Source organism: Prosopis cineraria, unplaced genomic scaffold, assembly GCF_029017545.1.
Source record: "Prosopis cineraria cultivar Desert tree isolate PC_DT_omini unplaced genomic scaffold, ASM2901754v1 PC11, whole genome shotgun sequence".
NCBI lineage: Eukaryota > Viridiplantae > Streptophyta > Magnoliopsida > Fabales > Fabaceae > Prosopis > Prosopis cineraria.
Window position 1 is genome coordinate 19,083,193 of NW_026555342.1, and position 26,901 is coordinate 19,110,093.

At 28.0% G+C, this 26,901-nt stretch overlaps 1 protein-coding gene across 1 annotated transcript; it reads right to left on the reverse strand.

Annotated features, from left to right (window-relative positions):
- Window positions 1-1,919: 1,919 nt before the first annotated feature.
- LOC129287209 (GDSL esterase/lipase At5g45910) lies at window positions 1,920-5,919 on the reverse strand. Its single transcript, XM_054923396.1, has 5 exons — window positions 5,599-5,919; window positions 4,524-4,751; window positions 4,274-4,422; window positions 3,072-3,345; window positions 1,920-2,369 (listed from the first exon to the last, which is right to left on the reverse strand). The coding sequence occupies exons 1-5, from the start codon at window positions 5,861-5,863 to the stop codon at window positions 2,134-2,136; spliced, it is 1,152 nt and encodes a 383-aa protein (XP_054779371.1). The 5' UTR covers window positions 5,864-5,919; the 3' UTR covers window positions 1,920-2,133.
- Window positions 5,920-26,901: the final 20,982 nt, after the last annotated feature.

Here is a 26,901-nt window from a genome sequence, read left to right on the forward strand (position 1 = left end):
AAGACTTTTATAAATAAGCTTGCTTCATGGGGCCTATGCATAATTTTGCCTAATTTTTTCTAAAATCAATCTAGATGGGACCACACACCGACAACGAACCCTGAATTCCTGATCACAACTTCAAAATTCGAAGATCTTCATCTTCAAATGATTCGGATCCAAAAATAACGTACATCATAAATAAAATGAAAGTCTAACAAAAAATGTATAACAAAATTCGAATAAATAAATTAACAAATAAAATAAATAATATTTCTTAAAGATATAACTTCCAACCTCCAATGAAAATTAAGATTTCATTAAGAGACCTTATTAGACCGATATAAACTGAAACAAGCCAATTGTCATCATATCTGTTTGCATATATCATGTCCCAAAAAATATGAACTATTCTTGTTTTTTTTTTTTGCCTATATTCTTTTATCTTTATTTGGCTGCAGAAATATAAACTATTTTAGTATAACACTCAGCAATATTGTCAGTGACAAAAAATATGAATTATTGTTAACACTTGAATTATGGAAGAAATAAAAACAGATTCATGATGTCATGATTGAACATTGCAAATCATAACCCTTCACATGAAGGATTAACAACGACAATTCATCTCTTACCCTGAGGGCAAAAAATAGAACCCCAAACTATGAGGTGAAACAATAAGGTGAGAAGCAAGTTATAATCTCCCTCTTGAGGTAGGATTCAAGCCCCTCACCTCTAATGGAATGTGATGCTTTTTATATAGATTTTAGGGTCATTAATAGCTACGTGATTAACTCTAATAACCTAAAACTCTAATATTAATTCCAACAGTTACATCAAAATATTTAGTTGTATTTAATTTAAAGGAAAATTATAAATAGCTCCAGTGCAAGAAACTTATTAACAAATATGTCCTATGAATTTGTGAAAATATATTCAGGTCCCTAGGACTTGGTTATAATTAATTTATCATATAAATTAACACAATACACTTGGACCTCTAGCCCTTTGACTTGCATTGATTAGCTTTGATCGACCACCAATGGTCATTGACTGGTTGCCGGTGGCCGTTGTTCAGTTACTGGCCAATGTCGACCAGTCAAAAGAATCTTTTTTTTAAAAAAATGATTTTATTGACTTATTCATATTTTAACACTTACAAGTCAAACATCATGTATTGACAAGTAGAAAAATACTTAGATAGATTGGGTGCACCACATCATTTATAGTCTGTCTAATAAAAACATAACATTTAGATGGCATTAAATATAAATTAATTCTGATATTAATGATAGTAGAAAGAGAAAATATAAAAAATTAAATGTGCATTCTGTTATAACAATAAAATCAATTTAAAAAATGTCACATAAGATTTTATTTAGATAACTTGGAGCATTTTAATTAGACAGATCACAAATGATGTGGTACACCTAGTCTACCTAAGTATTTCTCTTGACAAGTGAATATTAAAGATTTACATATCAAACTTCTTATATTTACAAGTTGACCTCTTACAATATTAATAGATTAATATTTACAAGTCAGCTTCATAGATTTATAAGTTAAATTTCACATATTTAGAAGTTAAATATCTTAACTTACAAATCTGACTTGTAAATTTGCAAACTTTAATTTTCAGATATTAAAGTATTAATATGTTGCAAGTGGTTGATTTGTAAATTGTAAGAAGTTTTAATTACCTGTAAATATTGAATATTTACTTGTTAATATGTGATGTTTGCCTGTGATCAGTTAACACTAGTCAAAAGGATGAGAGTCGAAAGGTATTTGTAGTATTTTATATGGTAAATTAATTATTACCAAGTCTCATGAGACTAAGTGGAAAATAAATTTCTTACATGGGACCTGTTTGTAATTTTTCTTTAATTTAATGGATACATTATTATGATTATGAGATTGGATCTAACACGCACTATAACTTGAGGAAAATGGAGCGAGACTATCAATTTCATAATTAGTTCCACCAAATATCAATTATCTCAGAGCATACATGAGAATGAGCCAATGAGACCTTTGATTTCTCATACGATTCTTAATATCATCTTCCACTCTTCACAAAGGAAAAAAAAAAACTTAGTTTTAAAAACATTATATTATTTTAAATAGTTAAGAATAAAAATTCTCACTAATAGTCTAGGCTATCTTGAAAAGTGAGGACTTAAGAGGAGGATGTGTGGAGGGACCCTCAATGAGAGCTTTGGCTATGTAGCGATGAGCAGCTTCAGTCAAATGAATTCCATCCCAATTAGCATAAATGGAAGGGTCAGTGCATGCCTTTGAGCCTATGTGACCACACCTCGCTGAATTGTTGAAATTGAACGGTCCACCTCCTCCACAACATGCTCTTAATAATGTCCCTCTAGTGAAACCTAATCCATTGATGAATGTGTATCATATATAGTCACTTAGGTGACAATTATATAATACTAATTACTGAATTCCAACAATATTATGCTCAATCCGTGCAGTATTATAATTAGACACCTTTTCAAAGTATCATGTTAAAAATATATGACATTTTGAACAAAGGGAGTAGCTATGATCTTACAGGAACTCATTATTTATAAATGATCACTAACAATATAATGCAGTTCAATTTTTTAGACTATGTGTAATTCAGGAAATGACCCACAACTAGTCTAACACAAATGCAAACAAGTTATATCAATTGAACATGTTTCCTATGTAATTCATAAGGCTTGATAAAATGATCCATACTATTTATTATATCTAGTGCATGGTGTTATAAATTTTATATATCACACCTCATTATCTATTTATAAATAATCTTTCGGAAGATTTTCATGTTTTTATTTTACATAAATTTGCAAATTTTATGAAGAAATAAATGTTATTTTCTAATAGAGTCATATATATACACACATATATATTGTTGAATAATATTATGGTGGAAAGAGAGATTGTGAAAAATGTTGAATAAGAAGAATCAACAGTACTTTTAAAAAGATATGATGCTTCTAACACCATCAACTAATTTTAATTAATTTTTCAATTTACATGAATTAGTTAAAATGACTTATAAATAAAAATGGAGAGAGCATTTTACATACCAAAATGTCGCGGCATATGAATGAAACGTTTAGCTGCCCCATAGTAGTCAGCGTAGATGATCCTAAGATGAGGATTCTTCTTCCTAAGAGTGTCTAGGGCAAGATTGAGCTGCTTGTTATGGAACTGAGCAAAAGCATTAAAGCTTTTCAAGCATCCATTTTGATCAAAGTCCTCTTTGTTTTGGCTCATAAACAATGTCATGTACAAAGGAGAGCATCCAACTGGCAAATTTCCTGGCACCATAAGCTCCACTGCTCCTTCCGCTATCAATTCCTATCAAATATAAAAGAGAAACAAATGTATTTTGCAAGTTTTAATTATACACATGCTTGGCTTTTGTTTTTAATATTATTGAGGACATCTTTTGAAATTATTCATATGAAATTTTGATGATCTAAGTGCTTTTATTCTTTTTCATAAAATTTTAATTTAAAAAATAATTTAAAATAAATATCATTTTTAGTTAATACTTTTTAAAAATGATTTCAATTAAAAATATAAAAAAAATAAAATCTTCTTCAATTTCGTACGAATAATCCAAATAAAATATGTACCTGTGACAAAACTTTAGTGATGTGTCTCACAATGTGATACAAAAAAAAAAAGAATCATTTTGACAAAAAATAAATAAATAAAAACTAGAGTGAGTCTTGTGCATCAGAATGTGACTTCCAACAACTTTTATATGTATATAGGTCAAGTTTGTTTGGAATTAGAAAAAAAACCGTGATGTTAGTTGAGTTTGACACTTTAGCTGTTGGAACAACATCAATTAGCTAATCATGAATGCTTTGTTAGAAAAAATATTTTTGTAGCTTTTCTTTTTTTTTTTAAAAAAAAAAAGCTATTTGGAATAGCTTACCAGCAATAGTGATAACAATAAAAAACTCTATTCCATCGGTAGGGTTGACTATATGGATTGCACAATACCATTATATTTTATCAACATCAAAATTTTTTAGATATATTTTTAACCAAAAGATTTGGAATAGGTTATAAAAATAAGCTTTTTCTAACGCATCTTTAATGTGCTTAGCTTAATTTCTCCCATCAACTCCCAACACTCTCAACTACTCTCTCTTGTTTAGCCTAGCTAAAATCATCTTTAAAAATATAAAAAGACCAAGCCAATAGTACTATAGAACCAAGTTATTATTTTTGTGATTTGTGCCAATAATTGGTACTTGTATATCATACATACACTTGTGGCTATAGTAATTGCTTCAACCACCAGAGGAACGGTAGCTAGAAGTTGATTAATGTCCCCACCAGCAAAAGCTGCGTAGTTATAGTCATTTCCACCAATCTCTCCCACCAGAAACAGCGATCTTTTCAAGTACCTATCACAATCTGTCACACGCATGCATATTTGAAAAAAATATATATATATGTTATATATGGCACTGTAAAGACTGAAATCAAATTTGTAATTAGTCATCAATTAATGTCACCTTGTCTTGTGGTGCACAGAGATTGTTTGAACTTCTTGAACCAGCCAAGCTGAACACTTAATGAATCATGTGTCCACAGTATCTTTCCAAGTCCTTTTCTGTAGAAGAATTCTGAATCAAGTGCTGTAGCTCCAGCCACAGCGAAATTGACACCGTGATGATGATGGATGTCTTGGCCTTTGCTTGGTTTCAGATATGGTGGCAAATATGGCAACCCATATGCCTCAGCTACCCAAAACAAACAAAAATCAGCAGAAAATTATGTTTAACTGATGAGGATTTATTGAAGAGACAGTGCTAACATGTTAGTACTTCGAAATCTGCTGTGGGGATCAAAATTTCTTGCACATTTCTAAATATGTGTTGAATATATATTTGGTTTTTTTTTGGGGGGAGGGGGTAATTCACTTTGGTTGTATAAATCTAACACAAATGGTTCAAATTATCTTTTGCAACTATTTTTACCAAATCGTTTTCTTTTAGCCTCTCAAGTTTATATCATGTTTCTTTCTTCTTTTTTTAATGATCAAAATATCATATTCATTTTGGTCTTTTAACATCATATTTTTTTATCCTTTAAACTTTAAAACATATTTAAAAATTTCAATTTTTCTTAAAATGATAATTAATTTAAATGAAAAATTCTTATGCATAATTTTCTAAGGAAAAAAATTCAGCTCATAGTGTCTTTATTTAGCTATCAATTTTATGTTTATTTGAAAATGTTTTGAAGAAAATTTTAAAATTATTCACTCTAAAAACAATTATACTAAACTTTTGATGAAGTATTAAAAGTTAAAGAATAAAAAAGAAACATTGTAAATTATTTTTGTCCAAGGTGGCACAATTTGCCACTATATATTTCGCAGATGTCTTATAAATTAAAATATAAAAACCATCTTGCAGACATTCTGGTGGTATACATTTCTGGCAGAAGCTAGAAAAGTTAAAATAATAGCAATCGTTTCTTCCAGAACATACCAATGTCATATTTTACTTACGCTTACAGAGAAAAATGAAATCAATTCATGTTACTGTATATAAATGTATGTGTGTTTCAGAAATTAAAGCATACCAATGAAATCAACAATGAGGCGTCCATCAGAGCAACGTCCAGTGGCATGTCTGAAGAAGGTTTGACCATAAGGAAGCTTTCCAATGACAGGGAAAGCAAGAGCACCTGAGGATAAGAAATTCCCAGTGTCACTCAGAGAGTCTCCGAAGTTGAAGATCGCCTCATATGCATGATCACTACTATTACTAGGATTTGATGAAGCTGCTCGCTCCAAAAAACCCAATAGAATGAAGAAGGATATGATCATTAAGGACATGATCTTCATGGTGCTGCTTCAAATATTAGAGTGGGAACGGGAGAAATATGCAGACACACTATAGATTTGATACTATGAAAATAAGGTTCACGATACATTTAATACTAAGGCCTGGTACTCTGGTTAGTTATTATAAGCCACGTTAGACTCACCATGTCCGTTCATACAGTTGAGCATTTAATATTGTCACTATTGGAGGACTACTTTTTCACTCCTCGTCATACGATTTAATGCTCGCTTGTACTAATTATAAGACATTTTTTAGTGTAAAATTACCCATACTAATGGAGTTTTATTAAATAAAGTTTATAATATTAATTTTTCTATAAACTTTTAAAAATACCTTTCATTAACAAGAGAGGGGAGAAATAAATTAAATTTATTTAGGGAGTGAAATAATGGGCAGAGGAACCTCTCTCCTCCATTTTTCCGTCATCAATTTTGTATTGAAATTGTCAGCAGTTCTGATTTAAAGTTATTTTTTCAACTTTTTTTTTATTTAAGATGATATTAAATCAAAAATGCTGAGAATCTCAATCCAAGGGTGAGGAAGGGAAAAGGAAGAAAAAGGAGAGTATGGGGACAAGAGGTTCCTTTCATGAAATAATAAAGGATAATATTGAAATAATTGTCACTAATGAAAACTTATTGTTTTCAAAACATCTTATACTCCTTTAGGTCCTTATTATAGGCTGCACTCTAAAAGAATTTTTTGATCCTTAATACAAGGCTCTTGATGGGTATTAATTATATTTTTTTAATATTATCACTATTTAAACACATTAACTATGAGAGAGATTGCAACACAAATTTTGAAAATTTTCATTCAAATAGGAATAAAATTGGAAGTTTATTACGTTTTTAGAAAAAAGTAATAACTTAACTACCTTTTCTTAGTTCTACTGAGGTAGATAGAAGTGCCTTATGCTCTTTTCCGTCCAATTTACAAGGCACTTTTAGACAAAATCATTCGTACCAATAAAGTTCATTAAATACATTTTATAGCATTTTTTTTCAAAAAAAAAGTATAAACTTTTGAAATGCCCTTGATTAATACTCTATTTTTGAAAAATATTAAAGAGAGAGAATATATGTAAATGATAATATTAAAAAAGTATAATTAATTAAACTTTATTTTTGCCAAAGTGTTTTATATTTTGGGACATCAAATTTCTCCCAAAAAGTATTTTATAATTTGGAATGGCGAGAGTAATAGGGACTGGAGTAAGCATATATTTTGGGATACCAAATCACCTTTAGAAATTGTCTTATAAATTGGGATAAAGGGAGTAAGAAGCATGCAATTAATTATAGTGTGGAGATTGTGTTTTGATGAGGTGGACCACAAAGGACCTTGAAAAAATATTCACACTTAGAATGTTTAATATCATGATCTTTTAAAATCATTGTGATTAATTATAATTTCAAGCCGGATTGCTTTTAAAACTACCTGTCGAGTACGGCATTTAATGCTTTTGTCCAATGATTAGTTGAATGTTAGAAGTACTTCGATCTGTCAATAAATGCTAAGCCACGTTTCAGGGAAATTCTCTGTTGTCAAGTGCTTTCTCTAGTCTTATTTATGGGCTATCTTGGTTCTTGACATCTAGTTTTTCTCATGCCTATATATTTAGAAATCACATTACAAAACCTATCACTATCAAAAAATGATTTTTGGTAGTGATTTTTAGTGACGATAAAAAAAGTCGCTATTAAAAAAGTGCCTTTGATTGTAACAATTAGAAGTCACTACTAAAAGTCATCGCCAAGACTCAATTTTTAACAGTAATTTTTATATGTCATCATCAAAAATACTCTTTTAGTGATGACTTTTAATACCACCAAAAATATTTTTGGCAGGAACAGTTTGTTGCCATCCAAAGTATTTTTATAAAAAAATTAAAAATAATTTATATAATTACAATTGTTGCCGCTAAAACTATTTTTATAAAAAATAATTTATTTAATTATTTTTAGCTTTTATAAAAATAATTTAAAAATTAAAAATAATTATGTAATTACATTTAATGGTGATAGTTAGTTGCCAGCAAAAGTATTTTTATCAAAAATTCTTTAAAAATAAAAATAATTTATATAATTATTTTTAGTAGCAACAATTCATTGCTGCCAAACATATTTTATAAAAAATAATTTAAGTAATTATTTTTAACAATGACAGCTTGTCGCCATCAGTAGTATTTTTATAAAGAATAATTAAAAATTTAAAATAATACATGTAATTACTTTTAGAGGCGACAGTTAGTTGCCAATAAAAGTATTTTTATGAAAAATAATTTATTAAAATACAAAATTTTATGTAATTATTTCTAGCAATGACACTTCATTGCCGCCAAATATATTTTTATAAAAAATAATTTAAAAATAAAAAATAATTTATGTAACTACTATTAGTAGCAATAGTTTGTCGTTAGTATTTTTTATAAAAAATAATTTATGTAATTTACATTTAGTGATTACATTTATTCACCACTAAAAATATTTTTATAAAAATAATTTATATAATTACTTTTAGAGGTAACACTTTGTTGCCACCAAAAATATTTTTTTATAAAAAAACATTTTATATAATTACTTTTGTCTCCAAAAAAAATATTTTTATAAAAAAATTACACAATTACTTTAAGTATTTTCTTAAAAAATGAATAAATTTAAATTATATCAAATAATTTATAAAATTTTTATTAGAAAATATTTTTTGTGAATTATTTTAAAAACTTAAAATGAAATAAAATCATTCAAAAGATATTTATGGACTTAAATTTCTTATTTTATATATAGAATGAGAAATAAATTATATCTAAGATCAATAGTGATTACTTTAAAAAATAATGATATTGTTAAACTAGTATTTTAATAATAATCTTATGTTAATAATTACATTTGAAAAAAATTCTTATGGATTATTTTTTAATAATGATCCTATTAAGCTAGTATACATAATCAAGCTAAGTTATATATAAATTATAAATAAATTATTTTTTAATAATTTCTTATGGATTATTTCAAAAAAAAACTTCTTTAAATTATATTCATGCTAATTTATACATAAATATTTACTTACATACATAGATATAAATAGCATTGGTATGTTCAAGTTGTATAGATGTTGTAAGATACAAATGGCATAGTGAAATGTTAAATTATAAAGAAGTTACTAATAAAATTTTTATAATTGATTATTACTAAGAAGAATGTGAAAAATTATTTAAATATGCCTTATTGTTATGAGGTAGAGAATAATTAAAAGTTAGCTAGATCAATCACACATGAGATCTTTATAATTATTTTGTATTGTAAAAGTTGTTAGTATTCATTAAAATTCAAAATTGTTAAAAATGACTGTTAAAAAATTTATATGGTTAAAATAGATTTTTTGTTAACATATTTTTTTAAGATAATTGAAAAATTATAGATAAAATATATATTCAATAAAAGAAGGGGAAGCATTTAACTTGGAAAAAGATAAAAATTTAATTATTTATTTATTAATTTTTGAGAAAAATATAGAGGAAAAAAGTAAAAAATTTAATCATGTATTGTGTTATGCCTTGAAGCTTCCATATCTTTTGGTGTTATATCATCAGGCTTCCAAGTAGTCTAATTTTAATTTTCACTATCACAGAATTATTTAAATAAGACGCTCAATACATAATGACTATTTAAAATAAGTAACAAATAAAATAGGTGGATAAAAATTGATGGTTTTTAACTGTTAAGTAAGGGTGGCTATAATATATGTTGCACCATTACTTCACTGAAAAAATGACTTTTAGTGATGATTCTAAAAGGTTACCATTGAAAATGAATAATTTATGGTGACAATAAAAATTGTCGCTGAAAGTTTGACTTTATATGGTGACATACATTCAAAGTCGCCGCTAAAAGGATAACTTTCTGTGACAATAATATAAAGTCACTGTTGATTGTTAGAATTTTAATGGCGACAAGTGCATGTCGCCACAGAAGGTTTAAGTTTTAGCAGCGACATATAAGTCACTGTTGAAAGTTTGATTTTTCATATTATTATCATAATTTTTTATTTTTTGTTTAATCTAATATGTAACATTCTAAGACACTAATTTTATTGTATTATTGTAATTTTATAATGAATATATAAAATAATATATTTTATGGTTAAATTGTAACTTTAAAATAATAACATTATTTTAAAATAAGGTTTATTTCATCTTAGTGGCAAAATGATGCCACATGACATGAGGTAGGGGCGCCACATGGAAGAGTGACGTGGCACCATATGGAGGGCGACGTGGCATCATGTGAGTAGATAAACTAGCATTGTTTTTAGCGGTGACAAATGTCACCGTTGATGCATAATATTTAGCGACAACCAAATAGTCACTATTGATGTGTGGTTTCTGTAGCGATATTTGTCACCACCAATTTTTAACTTTTAGTGGCGATTATCTTTCTACGGCAATAAATTTTCTTTTCTATGGTAATATTTATCATCATCGATTCTCAACTTTCAGTGGCGACTTTATTCACCGTAGATAGAATCAACGATGAGAGCTATCGTGGTGACATTATGGTGACTTTTTGTCACTATTGAAAGTCAATTTTTTTGTAGTGCTTGACAATTAAAAACTATCAAGTATTGGGGTATTTTGTGTTAGTATTTTTTCATCCGGTTCTTGTTCTTTAGATTATTCAAATTGTTTAATTTGTTCATGTTAAATATGTTGGGATTGTTGTTGGATGAGAATTGTAAACTTGATTGTTTAATTTATTTTAATATTTGAATTATGAATGAAATTATGTATAAACTTATTAAAGTTGTTTATTTTAAATTATAAAGTTATTCAAAAGTATTCCCTATTATCTTGAAATTGACTCTGTTAAAAATTTTAATGAAAGTGCAAACTTATGTAGATTGAGCCAAGATAAGATTCTGATTAAAAAGTATAATTCTTTTGCCAATTGAACTAAGCCTATATAATGTTCTTGATCATCTTTCTATTTTGATTATGAAATATTCACTTAGATTTTTAATTTAGATTTTTTTGTTTTGCATTTACTTTTAGTTTATCACATGTCTAGCCATTTCCTATCTAAAAGACAATGGAGAATAGTCATTTAAAATGGCTATTAACAAAATTTATGTGGTTAAAATAAATTTTTTATTAAAATATTTTCTAAGATAATTGAAAAATTGTAGATAAAAATTATTTTTATTGAAAGAAGAAGAAGCATTTAACTTGGGAGAAGAGAAAAGTTTAATCATCTATTTATTAATTTTTGAGAAAAATATGAAAATAAAGTAAAAGATACTTAACATAAGCTAATATAATACATACTTATAAATAAATTATATACTTAACTATTTTCATTTAAAAAAATTGGTTAAAATGTTTATAAGAAAATTATTTAATATTTAAAATTTATTTCATTTTAAGTTCATTTTTATAACAAAAATAATATTTTATTAAACAATATAACACATATATATACTCATATAAATAGTTTTATCATATTAATAAATGAAAATAAAATAAAATATATATTTTTATATATGTGAATGCAGTTAATAATATTTATTTAATTTTGCATATAATAATTACATGTATACTTCAATTCAACTGGCAAAAAATGTGACATGAAGGTCAAGGGTTTGGGAGGTAGAGGTCAAGGGCTCAAATCTTAGTTTTGGCATATTTCATAATGAATATGTGACGTGGCACATGGTGACGACGTGGCATGATATGGTGCACACGTGGCAGGGTGACTTGGCATGAGGAGGTGTGCTAGTGGCAAGGTGACATGGTGCAAGACATGGCATAAGGAGGCATTGACATGGCATGAGATGACTATTAATTTTTTTTTTTAACATTACTTTTGGTTGTGACTGAAGCATACAAAAACCAAATAGACATCGTAAGTGTACGAGACACAATTGTAGCTAATAGCAAATCATGGTCGATCCCACAAAGAATTAAGTAAATTGGCAAATAGGCATTAAACTTCCAATTTCATTCAAGTGAAGCAAGCAAATTATAATGGTGAATGATTCAATTTAAAAATGAAAAAATTGTTAAGTAGGTAACTAAGATTTTGAAGCACTCTAAAGTTAAGAAACGATTAGGAAAGCATTCTAGAGTTATAATCTCTCATTTGCTCCATTGCACTCAAGTTATCAATTAAATTTCTTTTAATTTTAGTTTTAAGGGTTGGAATACTAGAATTAATTTTGAATATCTTTTGATTACCCAAAATCCTATTCAATTCTAATCCAACAATTCCTTGCTAAAATTAGAGCAAGAACATTAAGTTCAAATTCCTTCTAATTAACCACTTAGGTCCTTTAGGTACTTTCTATCCTAGAGGTAAATTAACCACAGTTAATCTTACGCATTCAATTCCAATGGTCCAAACAAAAATTCTTTTTACAAGTTCATTCTATTCCTTCAAATTATCATTTAATGGTGGCCAATCATGAAGCAACACAAATAAAAACTGGAATTAAAACATAAAACATCTATTAATTACAAAGTAATCGATAAATCAAGATACAACTGAAGCAAATGAATTCATAAGATTTTAGAGCATCAAGGTTCAACCACATATAGCTAAATACAATCTCAAAATAGTAGAATAATGGGACCAAATCAGATACATAGGAGAAAGAAGGAGAAAAGTAAAGAAAAACTCAATGGAAACGTGAATGGTGATGAGTTATCTGAGTCCCAAACTCCAAAATCGTCCCAAGCTTTCCAAAATTGCCTCTGGATGTTTAGAGAATGTAAAGAACGAAGCTTCTTTTGAAAAACCCTAATTTCCCTCTTTTATGAGATAGAAAAATTGAAACTATACATTATGTACAAAATTCATTTTAGCACCTGCTATAGTGGGCTTTCTTTCTAGTTCATAATTTGACTTATAATACTGACTCACTATGGCGGCTGTTGTAGTGGGTGATCATAACAATTCAATTTCATCGTTAAATTCATTATATTTTTCTTCTTCACCTCTTCCAAGCTCTTGTAGAGTTTCCTAAAATCTAAAATGACTCAAACTAACAAAAGAAAATACTATGAAACAAAATTAAAACACAATATTTACAAGACAAGCTAACTAACACCAAAATAAACACTAAACACAAGACAAATAAACAAAAATAATTAAATAACTCTCTAAAGGATTAATAAAACTCTTCAACATATATAAATATATAGAGAATCATCAGCGACTTTTAGTAATGAAAAGTCACTACTAAAAATCTTTAATGGTAACTTTTGGACTTTTTGCAATGACAAAAAGTCAATTTTTTTTTAGTGTATTAATCAATTAATATTATTTTCAACAATAACATTAGTATTAATAAATATATTATGATGGAGAGCGGGATTATGAGAAATGAGTAAGATTGAGATAGGATTTATTGTAGCAAATTAATTAAAGGTAGTATTGAAAAGACTAGGGTAATTTTAATTTAAGAACATAAACTAAATTTAACCAATTTTTTTTATCTTAGTATATAAGTCACTTTTAATTACTTCAATATTAAATTATAGAGAGGTGCTAGAAACTTGGAATATGAGTATGTAGGATCGGAGGGAGTATAATATTAGGAATATTTAATGTTACCTTCCAGAAATGCCCTTGATATATAGAGAGGAACAAGAGCAATAAATTATGATGGACTATGCCTATAATAATGCTCACTTCTTCGAAGATAATCCGTTTTCTTCACTTCAATGCTTCCTCTTTCTTCTTCTTTTTTTAAGATAAATCTTCGTTGAAAGAAGCTCGGTGATGTCTCCAATCTCACCACCCGGGCAAGCAAAACAACGAAGGAGTGCGAGGAGAAGAAAATGAAAATGAAAATAAAAATAAAAATGAATTTAAACGTTTTTAAAACTATTCCAATTTTTTTAAAAAAACAAGAAAATGAAAGTATCTTAGAATCATTTTTGTTTTTAAATCATATTATATTTGACTATTGAAAATTACCGCCAGCTGTGGTCAATTGCTATTATAATCCACTATTGTTAACAAGACAACTACTACTATCAGTTGATTTTTTTAAACTCAAACTATATTCATATTAATATAATAAATTTTTTTTTGGGAGAAGGACAAATAAATCCCTCCGAAATAGGAAAATAATAATATGATCTTGCAAAATGTGATAATTCCTTCTAAGTCCTAAGGGACCTAATTGTCATTAAATTTTTGATAAAATGACAAAAATACCCCTTAATTTTAATAAGTGCAATAAAATTTTTTTCATTCACAACTATAGTTTTGAAATTTACAATTCTAGTTCAACAAATGATTAAAATGGTTTAGGTATATAGTCACAACTTTCTCTTGCCATTTTTCTGCAATAAGTAAAATGCAACAACATTTTTTTATTTAAAACTTTGGTTTTGGAATTCAAAACTCTAGTTCAATAAATGATAAAAGTAGCATAGGCATGCATTTCCAACTTTCTCTCACCATTTTTTTTCAATTAAGAAAATTCAACAAAGTTTTTTTTTGTCACAACTTTGGTTCTAGAATTCACAAGTCTGATTCAGTAAATGACTAAACTAGTTTAGGCATTCACAACTTTTTCTCTTCAACTTTTTCACTTTTGTAAATTAAGGGGCATTTTTGTCATTTAAACAAAAAAATTCAATAACAATTAGGTTCCTTAGGACTTAGAAGGATTATCACATTTTGTAAGATCAAACTATCATTTCCCTATTTCGGAAGGATTTATTTGTCATTTCCCATTTTCTTTTTATTTTATTTTGAAAAAAATTCTAAAAATTGTATTACAAAACAAGATTTTAAAAATAAAAATGGAAACATAATCAAACAAGCTCTTAAAATTCCTTGTTTCTCTCTTTGAATTCGTCAGCTTTGTACAAAACCAAATGGGTCAAAGGGAAATTTACAAGTAGAGTTGAACTTCTGCGCAAGTTCCTCAAGGCATGGTCACGAAAAAGTCAATTTAAAAAAAAACAATAATTATAATGCCTGTGTCATTTCTTTAAAGAACTCATAAAAATTAATTTTTTTAAATATAATAACAATAATTTTTGCATTAATTTCCTACATAACTGACACAGATCGGGTACATATGTTTGGTTCAAAAGAAATGTCTATGGGGAAGGGGAGAGAAAATTTTAGTGACTTCTGTTTATAAAAAATACAGAGGTAAGGTAGAAAATATTTAATAGAGAGAATATATATATATATATATATATAGGAGGGAGGGGGAGAAGGAAAATGTATTAAAAATTTTAAGAAATAATTTTTTAAAATTGCATTTCCATGTTAATTCCTTATGAAGCTGCTGACACGTAAATTATAATTTCCACTTGTGTTGTTTTAGAAGTTCACGTGAAAATTCAAATTTTATTCAGTTTATTTACAAAATTGCCTCTAGTTAAATTTCTGCATATGTTATCCTGCATAAAATCGATAGAATCGAGCTAAAAAAATAGGGCATTAATTAAAAAAAAACTACCACTTGTTGTTTTGTCTTTATTTACAAGCAAAATCATATACTCCCTCTGTTAAAAAATGTAAGGTACTTTTAACTAAATCTTACGCCTAATAAAGTAGTTACTTATTTTTAAACTAACTATTTTTTTATATTTACCCCTATTTAATATAGTATTTCACCCTAAAAAAAATAAAGTAATCTATTCAATAGGAGTATTTGTGAAAAAAAGGTAATGATTACATCTTGAAAGATTAAAAATGCCTTATATTTTTTAATATCCAACTCTTTCAAAAATGTCTTACATTTTTTAATGGAGGGTGTATCTTAATAAGTACTTATTACATTTTGTCTAAGTTACCCCTCATAAACTCATAATTTTCATTCATGAGAAACAATGAATGCAGTCTTGTTTCGATTAACTACTAGGATATTTTAGTCTAGTTTTTTAATTTCCAGACACACATTATTATCATTAATCAATTTTCTTAAATTGTGTGATACAATTATTTTCTCCTATATCTACAAATGAAAGGAGTATTTTGTACTAGTTGTTATAACATTAAAACCTATTGGATATAACATCAAATTACACAAAAGTAAAAAAACGCACAATTTAATTAAGCACATCTAGATACTTCATTTCATAATAAGCATATGATGTACAAGAGTTTTATCCATTAGTCATTTATATCTTACTATCTTGAATCAATATATTTGTAACTCATTTATAATATTTTCGATACATGTTGTCATCACGAAAAACATATATTATAGACCATTAATTTGGTCTAACAATGATGATATACCATGTTGTAGGAACTCCATGAAGAGTGAAAAACAAGCTGGGAAATCAAACTGTAAGGCTCGATATATCTTACATCTTGTTATCTGCCTTTCAACAACAAAAGTCTGAATCTGATGATAAAACAATTATAGTCACTACACACATACACATAATGCTAAAGCCTTAAATTATAATTATTAGAAACCGTGTGAGAAAGAAGTTTCAATAAGACAAGTTTCCACATATGACTATCACTTATAATCCTTTTTGTTTGTCTTAAAAGGCAATATATTGCATTGTTAAAAATATTGATATAATGCAAACTTTATGGATTATTATCCATGGCCATTAAGTCACTTACAATAAAAAAGACGGATTCTGCAAAAAGCCTTGAATATTTTTACCACATACAACAAATCAACAACTCATCATCAAGTGGGACAAATGCGAATTAACTCTTGTCGATAAGGATTAAGGAGAATATAGAAGACGTGTGGCTGACAAACAAAGACAAGGAATTTAATTTTCTTAATTGATCCAAAATCTCCCTTTTCAATTGAAGAGTCCAAATGGATAAAGCATTAATTATCGATGGGGTGATCTAAGCTGTTGACACTTAGCTTCAAAGTGTTCAAAAAAGCACACCACGACGGACACAGACTGAAAAAAGTTGATATCCTAATTGCTATCCCCACTTGAATTATTTATAAAACTGGAAAAATTGAGCACCTTATGCCCTATATATAACCATATCCTAAGTTGTTTTCTTGGACAAAACAAGCCGAGTAAGCTAGCATATATCAAACTCCTAAGAGAAATGGCGAAACTTGGTTTCTGTTACATTATTTTTCTCGCAATATTGCTTTCAATGTTATCCCCGTTGGAGACTCGACTGTTGAGAAATGAGCATCCATCTTCATCACATTTTCACGTCAGATCTCATCACTTTCTTAGTAAGAATACAAAGCAATACCTTGATTTCGAACGTAGAAGCCTAATGACTTCATCAGATGACGATAACAGATTTGAGAAAGGTGAGAATAATGGTAATGCGACGCCTAGCAGCTTTGTTCAAACACAACGTGTGAGTCCAGGAGGTCCAGACAAACACCATCACAAACTTTAACAAAACTAGGTAGGTTCTTATATATTGCATGGAGTATGAAAAATGAGTCGTACCATTTAAAGTTCGGTCTCATTCTAGTCTCCATAATTGGGTGGGGATGGAATAAAGTGATGTTATGTGATAAGAGAAATTATATATATAAGAAAAATGAGTTTCAGATTTGGAAGATTATTATATCAGAATTTCTGTTGTACTGCTATGAAGGTTTAGAATACACAAATTGTTACTCTCTTGATCCATATGTATTATATTTTTTCAACTTTTATCTTTGAATGAAAACTGTAAGAAATTTCTTGATGAATAATAGTACTACCTACGATAAGAAATAAATAAATTTTGTCAATGATTTTCTTTTTGACCAAAAAATTTTGTCAATGATTTAACTGTCATAAATTTCATCTTTTGGGATTTCATTTTCCTTCTCATATATTGTTAAGTGTTTGTTTTTACAATTCAAATACATTAATATGTTTATTTTTTTTAAAAAAAATTGCATGGAGCATTGTTTACCCTATTTACAAACCATAAACAATACGATCATACAAATTGACACGGAACTAACTCTTACAGGACATATATGTTTTATTAAATACAAGCACGCACACAAAAATGCAAGCATAAACAAAAAAGTTTATGCCCTTTAAATTCAGTATAATTCTTGTATGACATTGTTTTCCATTCACAAATAAGTGAGAAATAATGTTAAAGTAAAAATGATAAATAAATAACTGAGAAATTGTATCTTTTGCAAGTTTTCATGACATGCTCAGTACAATCCAAAATACAGACATTTTTTAACAATAATCTGCATACTAATAAAATCCTTATTTTCATGAAAATATAAATTATTTTTCTATGTTAGTCTTAGTTAATTTTTGGTTAGTGAGAAGGTCATAAATTCACAAACACAACAATCTAGGTTAATAAAAAAAGAAGAAGAATGAGATTTTTTTCACAAATACTAAGTTGCTTATATTTTAGATCAAAATCTGCTGGAAAAATGTTTATATTTTCACCTGAAGAGAGTAAGTTTTAGCTTGTACTCAATTGGTTCTAAAGGATTCTCTCCTCTTTCCTTTCCATCTACCTCACCTCCTCTTCCTAATTTTTAACCACTAGATCAAGACTGGATGGTTCAAATTTGATGTCTTGTAAAATATTTTATTTTTTTTTTTTTTTTATTATATTTTTAATTGTTAATATTAAATTTTAATAGTTTGAATTTTATTATTTATATTTTTTATAATTTAACATTTTAATAATAATTTTATAAGAGATTAAATCTAAACCATCTAAATCTTGATCTAATGGTTAAAAAGGAGAAAGAAGAGAAGAGGACGAGAAATGAAGAGGAGAGAATCCTTGCCCTTGGCAAGCTTGATATAAAATCAAATGAATATTAATTAACCACTACTCCTTAATTAAGAAATATGAAGTTAGTTAACTTTGTCCTATATAATTAAGAAAAGAGGGAATATCTTAGAAGTTTAACTTGGGAAGACATATTTAGAGATTCCTATAATATAATGAGGAGAAGGTTTTGTTTTAGATTTTGGTGTATAATAAAACATAAATAGCACTAAGATTGGTGTAAATGGCAGGGGCCGCATTATTTAAACAAGTGATTGGATACTTAAATAAATATTGATTGGAAGTTTGGGTCGCAACTTATATATATATATATATACTCTCTCTGGTCCTCAATACTAGAAAAAGTTAACTAATTTTATGCATATTAAGGAAACGTTAGTTGTAAAAAATAAAATAAAATGTACTCCCTCCAGTCCTTGACATAAGAAAAAGTTAACTAACCAACTTATGGCTTATTAACAAATGATAGTTATCTCCTTAAAATTATTTGAAAAATATGGAATTTTTCAATTTTACTTTTCTTTTGCAATTAACAACCATAGTAAATTATTATTTGGGAATTTCAATTAGGGATTAGATGAAGTAACTTTTAAATTTTACCCTTTTCCACAACTAATAACCATAATAACTTGTAGTCTAAGAATTCAAATCATAAGGGTAAATTTTTTTATAAAAAAAATTTAATCACTATAAATATTTCTTATATTAAAGATCAAAAACCTTCCAAACTTTTCTTCATATCAAATGCTAGAGGGAGTAACAATCTAGTTATAATCTTTGATCTTAAACCCTTAGGGGAGAATAGAACAGCATGATAAATTTTAATTTTAATATTACAATGATTTTATAATCTCTTGACGTTATTAAAATTTTAAAATTCATTTTTACGTGAATCAAAAACTTAGGATAAAATATATAATATTTTGGTTTAGGATAAAATATATAATATTTTGGTTATTAATTTATTTAAAATATATTATTCTATTTTCGTAATCCTAATATAAATATAATATATACATTATTAACTATAAATATTTTCAATCATATACAAATATTTTCAAACTTATTTTAGATTTGGATTTGAGCGCCGCCGTCTCCACTTGCTAATTTAGTATTTATTTTTTTAGATTCGAATTTGTGCGCCGCGGATCCCGCTTTTTTTTTAATTAGGAGCTATGCTAAAATTTTTTTTTAATAAAATGAATCAATATATTAAAAATAAGGTTAAAGTAAAGCAATGCAAAAACTATAATTTTTTTATGAACAACTATGTTTATTAGTAAATGCTAACAAGAAAATTTGAACACATAGTTATAGAAATTTATATTGTTCTAAACCTGTTAAAAGTCAAAATATATTTTTTTATTCAAGAATTATTTAATTATTCTCTCTGCGAACCACAACCCCCCCCCAAAAAAAAGAAAAAACAAAAGAAGAGATACCACTGACATTTTTGGGGCTAAATAGTGGAAATCATGAATGATTGATTCATCCAAGAACTAACAAAAAAATTATACTTGAAAAACATTTAGGGCGGCGGTTTGGTTACTTAAAAAATAATGGAATGAATTAAAGAAATAAAGATAAAAATAAAATGATTGAAATGTGGAGGAGAAATAGATCAACTATGTTCATGAGGATGAAGTGGAATTTACTTAATTAGATTGAGAATCATAATTCATAAAATTTATAAAGAATGCAGTAATTCTCATATTTGTAATATATGGTATTGGGCCTTATCATACTTACCACAAGGGCACGTAATTTAGTTCTTTTTATTTTTATTTTTTAATAAATTCTGGATTTGTTATGGCGCACAGGTCTCTTAAAAAGGCAAGTACAAAGCATACTTGAATTGTGATATGGCAAAAATAAGGTATTAAACATGCATTGACAATTTTGGAAATATTTTGCCTCAATGTTGTTTAATTTTTTTCGCTTGATTTGTTAAAAATGGGGAGAAAAATATAGAAGAAGGGAAACTAATAGAGAGATCTCCTATAAATAACAAGAAAATTTATTATTTTTAAAATTTTCTCTCCCTAATTTTCTCTCTTCTTTATTTTCTTCCCACCCATCCCCCCGTCTAAACCAAGTTTAAGTTTCAACCATTGCTATAGGAAATACTTTCTATATTGATTAAAAAAAAAAAAGTTCTCTATGATCTATACTGATTCTTATAATTAAGCCAGTGTAGAATTAACCAATGTAAAAGTCTAACTGAATAATCAGTGTACACTGATTAGATAGTCAGTGTCCGAAAAGTTACTTTAGCAGGTGTAGAAAGCTACATATTTTTATTAAATTACACTTTCGAGACCAGTTATTATCTTAATAGGCTTATAAAGTCTATATATAATTTTTTCCGAATATCTTTTTTAAGTGATTCCACGTTCCCAGGTTACAACGCAGCAAATGTACAATAATCAGAATCAATTAAATAATAAACTTTCCATAATAGCTAATTTTCCTTTCATTAATAAAGTACTTATGGCAAATAAAAATATAAAAGCTAATTCATTGTCACTATTTATCAAAGGAAAAAACTTATATACTTAGCCTTGTGTACTTAAGGTGCTTGTTTCTAATTAAATTAATACATATATATCTATTATAGATTATTTATTCTATAATAAATTTTTGTCATTAATATTATTAACGAATTAAAATCTACATGTCTTGATTTGATTGGATGAAAGTATATTAGGTATATAAGGGTAAGTCTTGCCCTATATCAAATTTTCAAATACACATGTACTCATCTAATTGGGAAATAAACGTTGGCTATATAACTCCTCCTTGGCAAAATGGATTTATATAACATATTAATGAAGTTTTTTTTTCTCCTCAAGAATAACTGTATCTTTTCATGACTACAAGAAGAATATGTATATTTTTTATAATTAAATTAAATATTTTAAATTTGTAGCATCAATCAAATGATTGTACAATCCTCCGTAAGGCATTGTTAATTAGAAGGAGAAGATGAGGAGGATGGAAAACTAAGGGTGAAAAAAATAAGGGTATTTTTCATTTTTGAAAGTGTGTCATGAATTTATTAAATTTCGTAAAGGGTCTTGTATTAAAAACTAATGGATATTATCTTTTTGGTCTACCATTTGAACTTGCAATTTAAAGGTTAATTAAGTGTGCAGTACACTAACCAACAAGCTACAAGTTTTCATGGCCCAATGGATATTATCTTAGAAAAAGAATAGGATGAGGTGATATGTATATTTAGAGGTTTAATTAAAATATTCATGAAAAATTAGAGTAAAAACACATTGAAGGTCAGGCTACCAAAACATATAGGTTCAAATCACAGTTCAAATTGGAGCATTACAATTCAACACACTTAGCATATCTATCTTGTTACATTACAAATAATATTTGTATTTAATTGCTAAAAATATTGCCATCAATGTGTCTCTAAATTCACCTCTGACGAAATAATAGAGACGATTTTAGAGATGATACAAAAACTGTATCTAAAAATTTAATAGTCTGTCGCTAAATGGGTCTCTAAAATATTTTAAAATAATATAAATAATTTTATCTGAAATTCGTCTAAATTAGAGACATATTTGGAGACTAATATTGCTGAGACGATTGAATGCGTCTCTAAATTGATCGCTAAAATAAAAGTTGAATAATTTGTTTAACAAATTTATTATCCATCTCTATTTCCATATCTAATAGGGATATATTTGTACCCGTCTCTAAAGTATGTCTCTAAATCAATCTTTTTTTGTAGTGCATTGCCCTAACATGAGTCACGGCCCTGCATGCTTGTAAAAGGCCCACTTAGAAAGACCTAAAATAAAACACAGTCAAAAACCACTTAAGCTAAAACAAAGCGACAAAAGATCATCAAAAGTCAGCACTGAAGTAAGTACACAAATGATCATTTACCACTTTAGCAAATTGTCCAATCGGATTTTCTATATACACATCTAATCTAACTTTTTTTAGGGAGAATCGCATTACAGGTCTTTAGAACTAAACATATTTACATTAAAGGTATAATAGAATCTAATATAATTCTGCAAGTCCAAATGCCTCTTTTGCAATTAAGTTGTTTTTGGTAAAAAAACGAAGTTGCTCCTTTATGAAATATACAATAGAAATTCTGTAAATTATATTTAAAGTTAATTTATTAACAACCAAACATTGGTTTATTTCACATAGTCTATGTAGTTTATACTTGTCGAAGGAGAGGAAATTTTACAAGTTTTTTTATAAAGAAATTTACAAGTTACCTATGTGATATTTATAACGGACACTCTGTATATTAACAACAAAACGTCCATTAATTTTACGTTGTCTGCATGATTTATAGTTATTGAAGAAGAGAATTTACAAATTACCTACATGAAATTTACAACAGAAATTCCATACAGAACATCCAAAGTTTATTTGTTTACAACAAAACATCCGTTCATTTTACATAGTCCATGTGGTTTATATTTGTTAAATGAGAAGAAATTTACAAGTGATCACTTAGATGAAATTCACACAAAACTCCATAAATAACATTCAAATTCCATTTATTTAGAACAAAACATCCATTTATTAAACATAATCTACATGGTTTAAACTTGTTAAAAGAGAAAAAAAATTACAAATTATCTAGATGAAAATTTATAATAGAATGTTCATAAATAACAAGCAAAGTTCATTTATTTTCAGCAAGAGGTCTATTTATTTCACAAAGAGAAATTCTATCTTTTTACCAAAAAACTTAGTTGCAAAAGAGGACTTTGGACTTGCAGAATTATATCATATTCTATTGGGCCTTTAATACAAAGATATTGGTTTTGGGGGCCTATGATGTGATTCCTCCTTTTTCATAGGGAAGTTTGACACACATATTCACACACTTTCCCCAATACCACAAGATTTAGAACCTAGGACCCCCTTTTACAGGGGGTGGGATGCTATTGAGTTAAAAAATTTCTAAGGATATGTTTAGTTCGAAGGGAGGGAAGAAAAGGGGAAGGGAGGAGAAAGTTTTAATATTACCTTATTTGGTTTTGGAGGAGAGGAGAGGGACTTTACCCTTATATTATTAAAATTATTTTTTTAAAATAAAATATAGTTATGAATGTTTTTTACATGTAATTATAAATATATAGAATAATTATCATTGTTAAATATATTATTAAAAATCTATCATTGCTGAACTTGGTTAAAAAGATGAAGAATAACAATTAAAATAAGGAATATATTAGTTATTGTATACAAAATTATACCTCTCCCCATCCAATCTCCCCAATTTTGGAGGGGAGGGGAGATTTCTTAAAATTTTTCCTCTCCTCCCTTCCATTTTTACAAACCAAATAAGGGGAGGGTAGCAAAATTCCTCCCCTTCCAACCAAACAGACCCTTATTGTCCCATAGCAAAAAAGGCAATAGGGACGAGGGATCTATGCTCACTGGGATGAAGGCACAAAGTGATATGATGCTTTTACACAATCGACTGATTATAATGCTCACCTTTAATTAAATTAGTGACGTATTTCTGTTCCAAGAAAATAGTGATGTACATTTGATATTTAGATGCATGTTTGCCCACATTATTCTATGCAATTGCTATAGGGCTAGAGTCGGTAACTCGAGCCAGAATCCTGGCTCAATTTAGGTTAAACTTATTCAAATCAAGCTTAAAATATCTTAACATATAAAAAGTTCATATAGTTAAGCTTGACCCTAACATCTCAGCTTTTGGGTTGATTTAGGTAAGTCTGAATATTTGAATTGTTAAATATTATATTATTTTATTCTTTTCATTTTTTTTTTCCAGTTTTAATTTTTATCTTAAAAAAATTAAAATTAAAGCCAGACCGTGCATTGAGAAAGAATAAAAAAATGAAAGCATATGAAATAATCTCTTATGTTTATTTTTTGTCAATAATTTCGAAAAAAAATCTAAAACTAATAGTTATTAGAATATTAAAAATTCATTTAAGAGAGTGAAATGTGCAAATTGAGAGTCTAAGAGAGGCCGGTTTGTGAGTGTTGAGTGAAAGTTAAAGTGAATATTAATTTCATTTATCAATAATGATAAACGAATTCAGGTATTCAAGTTAAGTCCATTCAAGTTTAGGTTTGGCCCAGATTTTTTTAGGTTTATTTGGGGGATCCGAGTAAGCTTGAAATAAAGAAAAGTTTCTAAACTCTCAAGTTCAATTCTAAAATATTTTCAATTTATTTAGGCTGGCCTGTTGAGCTTGATTCAAATTATGGCTTCCAAATGAGGCTGTATATAATGCAATTTCTGTCAAAAACAGGCTTCTTGTATTTACATTAAACTTCATCTCTCTCACTCTGCGCTGCTTCTTTCTTTCTTGATTTCTTCATCTTTTCTCTTTCCAACTGGTAGATTCATGAGTAACAGGGTCAGTGGGGGCATAATACAGATGGAGAATGGCATATAGGTCCAAAGGGGATCAATTAATTTAAATTAGGTCTCAAGTGTTAAATTTTAGAAATTTGGTAAGTTCATTTCTCAATTTTGCAACTTTGTTATGATGAATTTGTTACTTATTTTTTTAAATTTTAACATAGTTGAACAATAAATAAATTTTTTTTCTGTTAAAATTTAAAATACAAGTTACAAATTCATCATAATAAAGTTGCAAATTCCTGAAATTTAACAATTGAGACCTAATTTAAATTAATTGATCCCTTGAAAACCTATATGTCATTCTCCCTTTGTATTATGCCCCCATTGCTCTTGCAAAATTGAGAGGCGAACTTGTAAATTCTTAAAATAAAATATATTTGAGCTCTAAAAAATTAAGCATATATTATTATTTTTGTTATATAAATTTATTTTACTTTTTTATAAAAATAAAATTACTTTTAAATTTTCGTTTTTATTATTTCTAATTTTTTATTGCCCTACTGATTCTTCAAGTTCCTGCACCCGCCACTTGTCGTGGAATATTCCATAACAAGTGCAATGACTTTACCTCAGAATCAAGTATCCCATATCATTTGGACTAGGTTCACGTGGAATCTTTTTACTATCCAACAGAAACCAACGTTCTACCTGCACAATCGATTAAAATAACTGTTTTAAACGGTCAATGGTTGGCTCTTTTGGACTACATGAGATATAAATAAAAGTTTGAAAATTATCATAGTGGAGCTTAAAGTGTGATGACAGAAAAGACCCACAAAGTTTGCAGCTTTCGAAAGTATTGCATGAACTTTATATACATATAACAAACACTCTGGGCCTTATATACTGGCAAAAGTATTGAAGTTCTGATTACATCACAAGACATAACCTAAACAGTGACAAATTGTAATGAGAGATATGAAGGAAAAATCACGAGCAGCAAATAAGAGAGCCTTTAAGAGGGTCATCCACGTTGATAAGTTGAGTTGTGACCTTGCATATGCTTTGGCTTATGCTCGATATACATACATGCACCGAAAGAAACTAAATCTTTTAAATATTCTCAAGCTCACCTATATACTTGGCATATAAATATCAGCAAATTTTGCAGTTCTATACTCAGGAAGAAGAATTAATTAACTCTGCCTGAGATTTCGCAGAACTCGAAAATGGCAAAGGCAAAAAATGTTTTTTCACTCTGGGTATGTTTTATCATACTTGTGTTTCTGTCTTTTTCAGGGTCTCTTTGTCGTCCTTTGGCTACGCCAAATATGGTGAAGAATAATGCAGCAGATCAGGATTCAGGTTTAGGATTTCAACGTAGAAACTCTCGACTTAGTCCAGAGGGACCAGATCCGTGGCATCATTGATCCCTAAAGTTATGGCTTGTGTTCTGCATAACAGTGTCTGTAGTCGAGATATGGGAATGGACTTTGAGGGCTGTTATTTTGCATTTGAATAAAGTAAATCAGAGACTCTGCTTTGCGATTTCCCTTACTTTTTCATTAGTTCTAATTTTACATTACGCTTTCCTTAATTTTACGTCTGAAAGAAGCACACTAAGTTTAATTAATACATTATAAAAGTTATAAATAAATAGTTGCATATTCACAAGGTGTGGCCCTTACCTTTAAGCTACTTGCAGGGTTATAAATTCTCATGTACGGAATACAAATGGCCTATTTAGAGGCGGCGGAGCTAGGATTTAATTATGAGGAGCAAAAATTTAAAAGTATTTAAACAATAAAATTTTTATAAATCTTGAGATAACATTTATATAATATTTGCAAAAAATTAAAAAAATTAGAGGTTACTGCGTCTGCTGGTCACCCCTTCCTCCCATGTTCACAATTTTTTTAAGGGATGCTGAATGTTGATATAACCA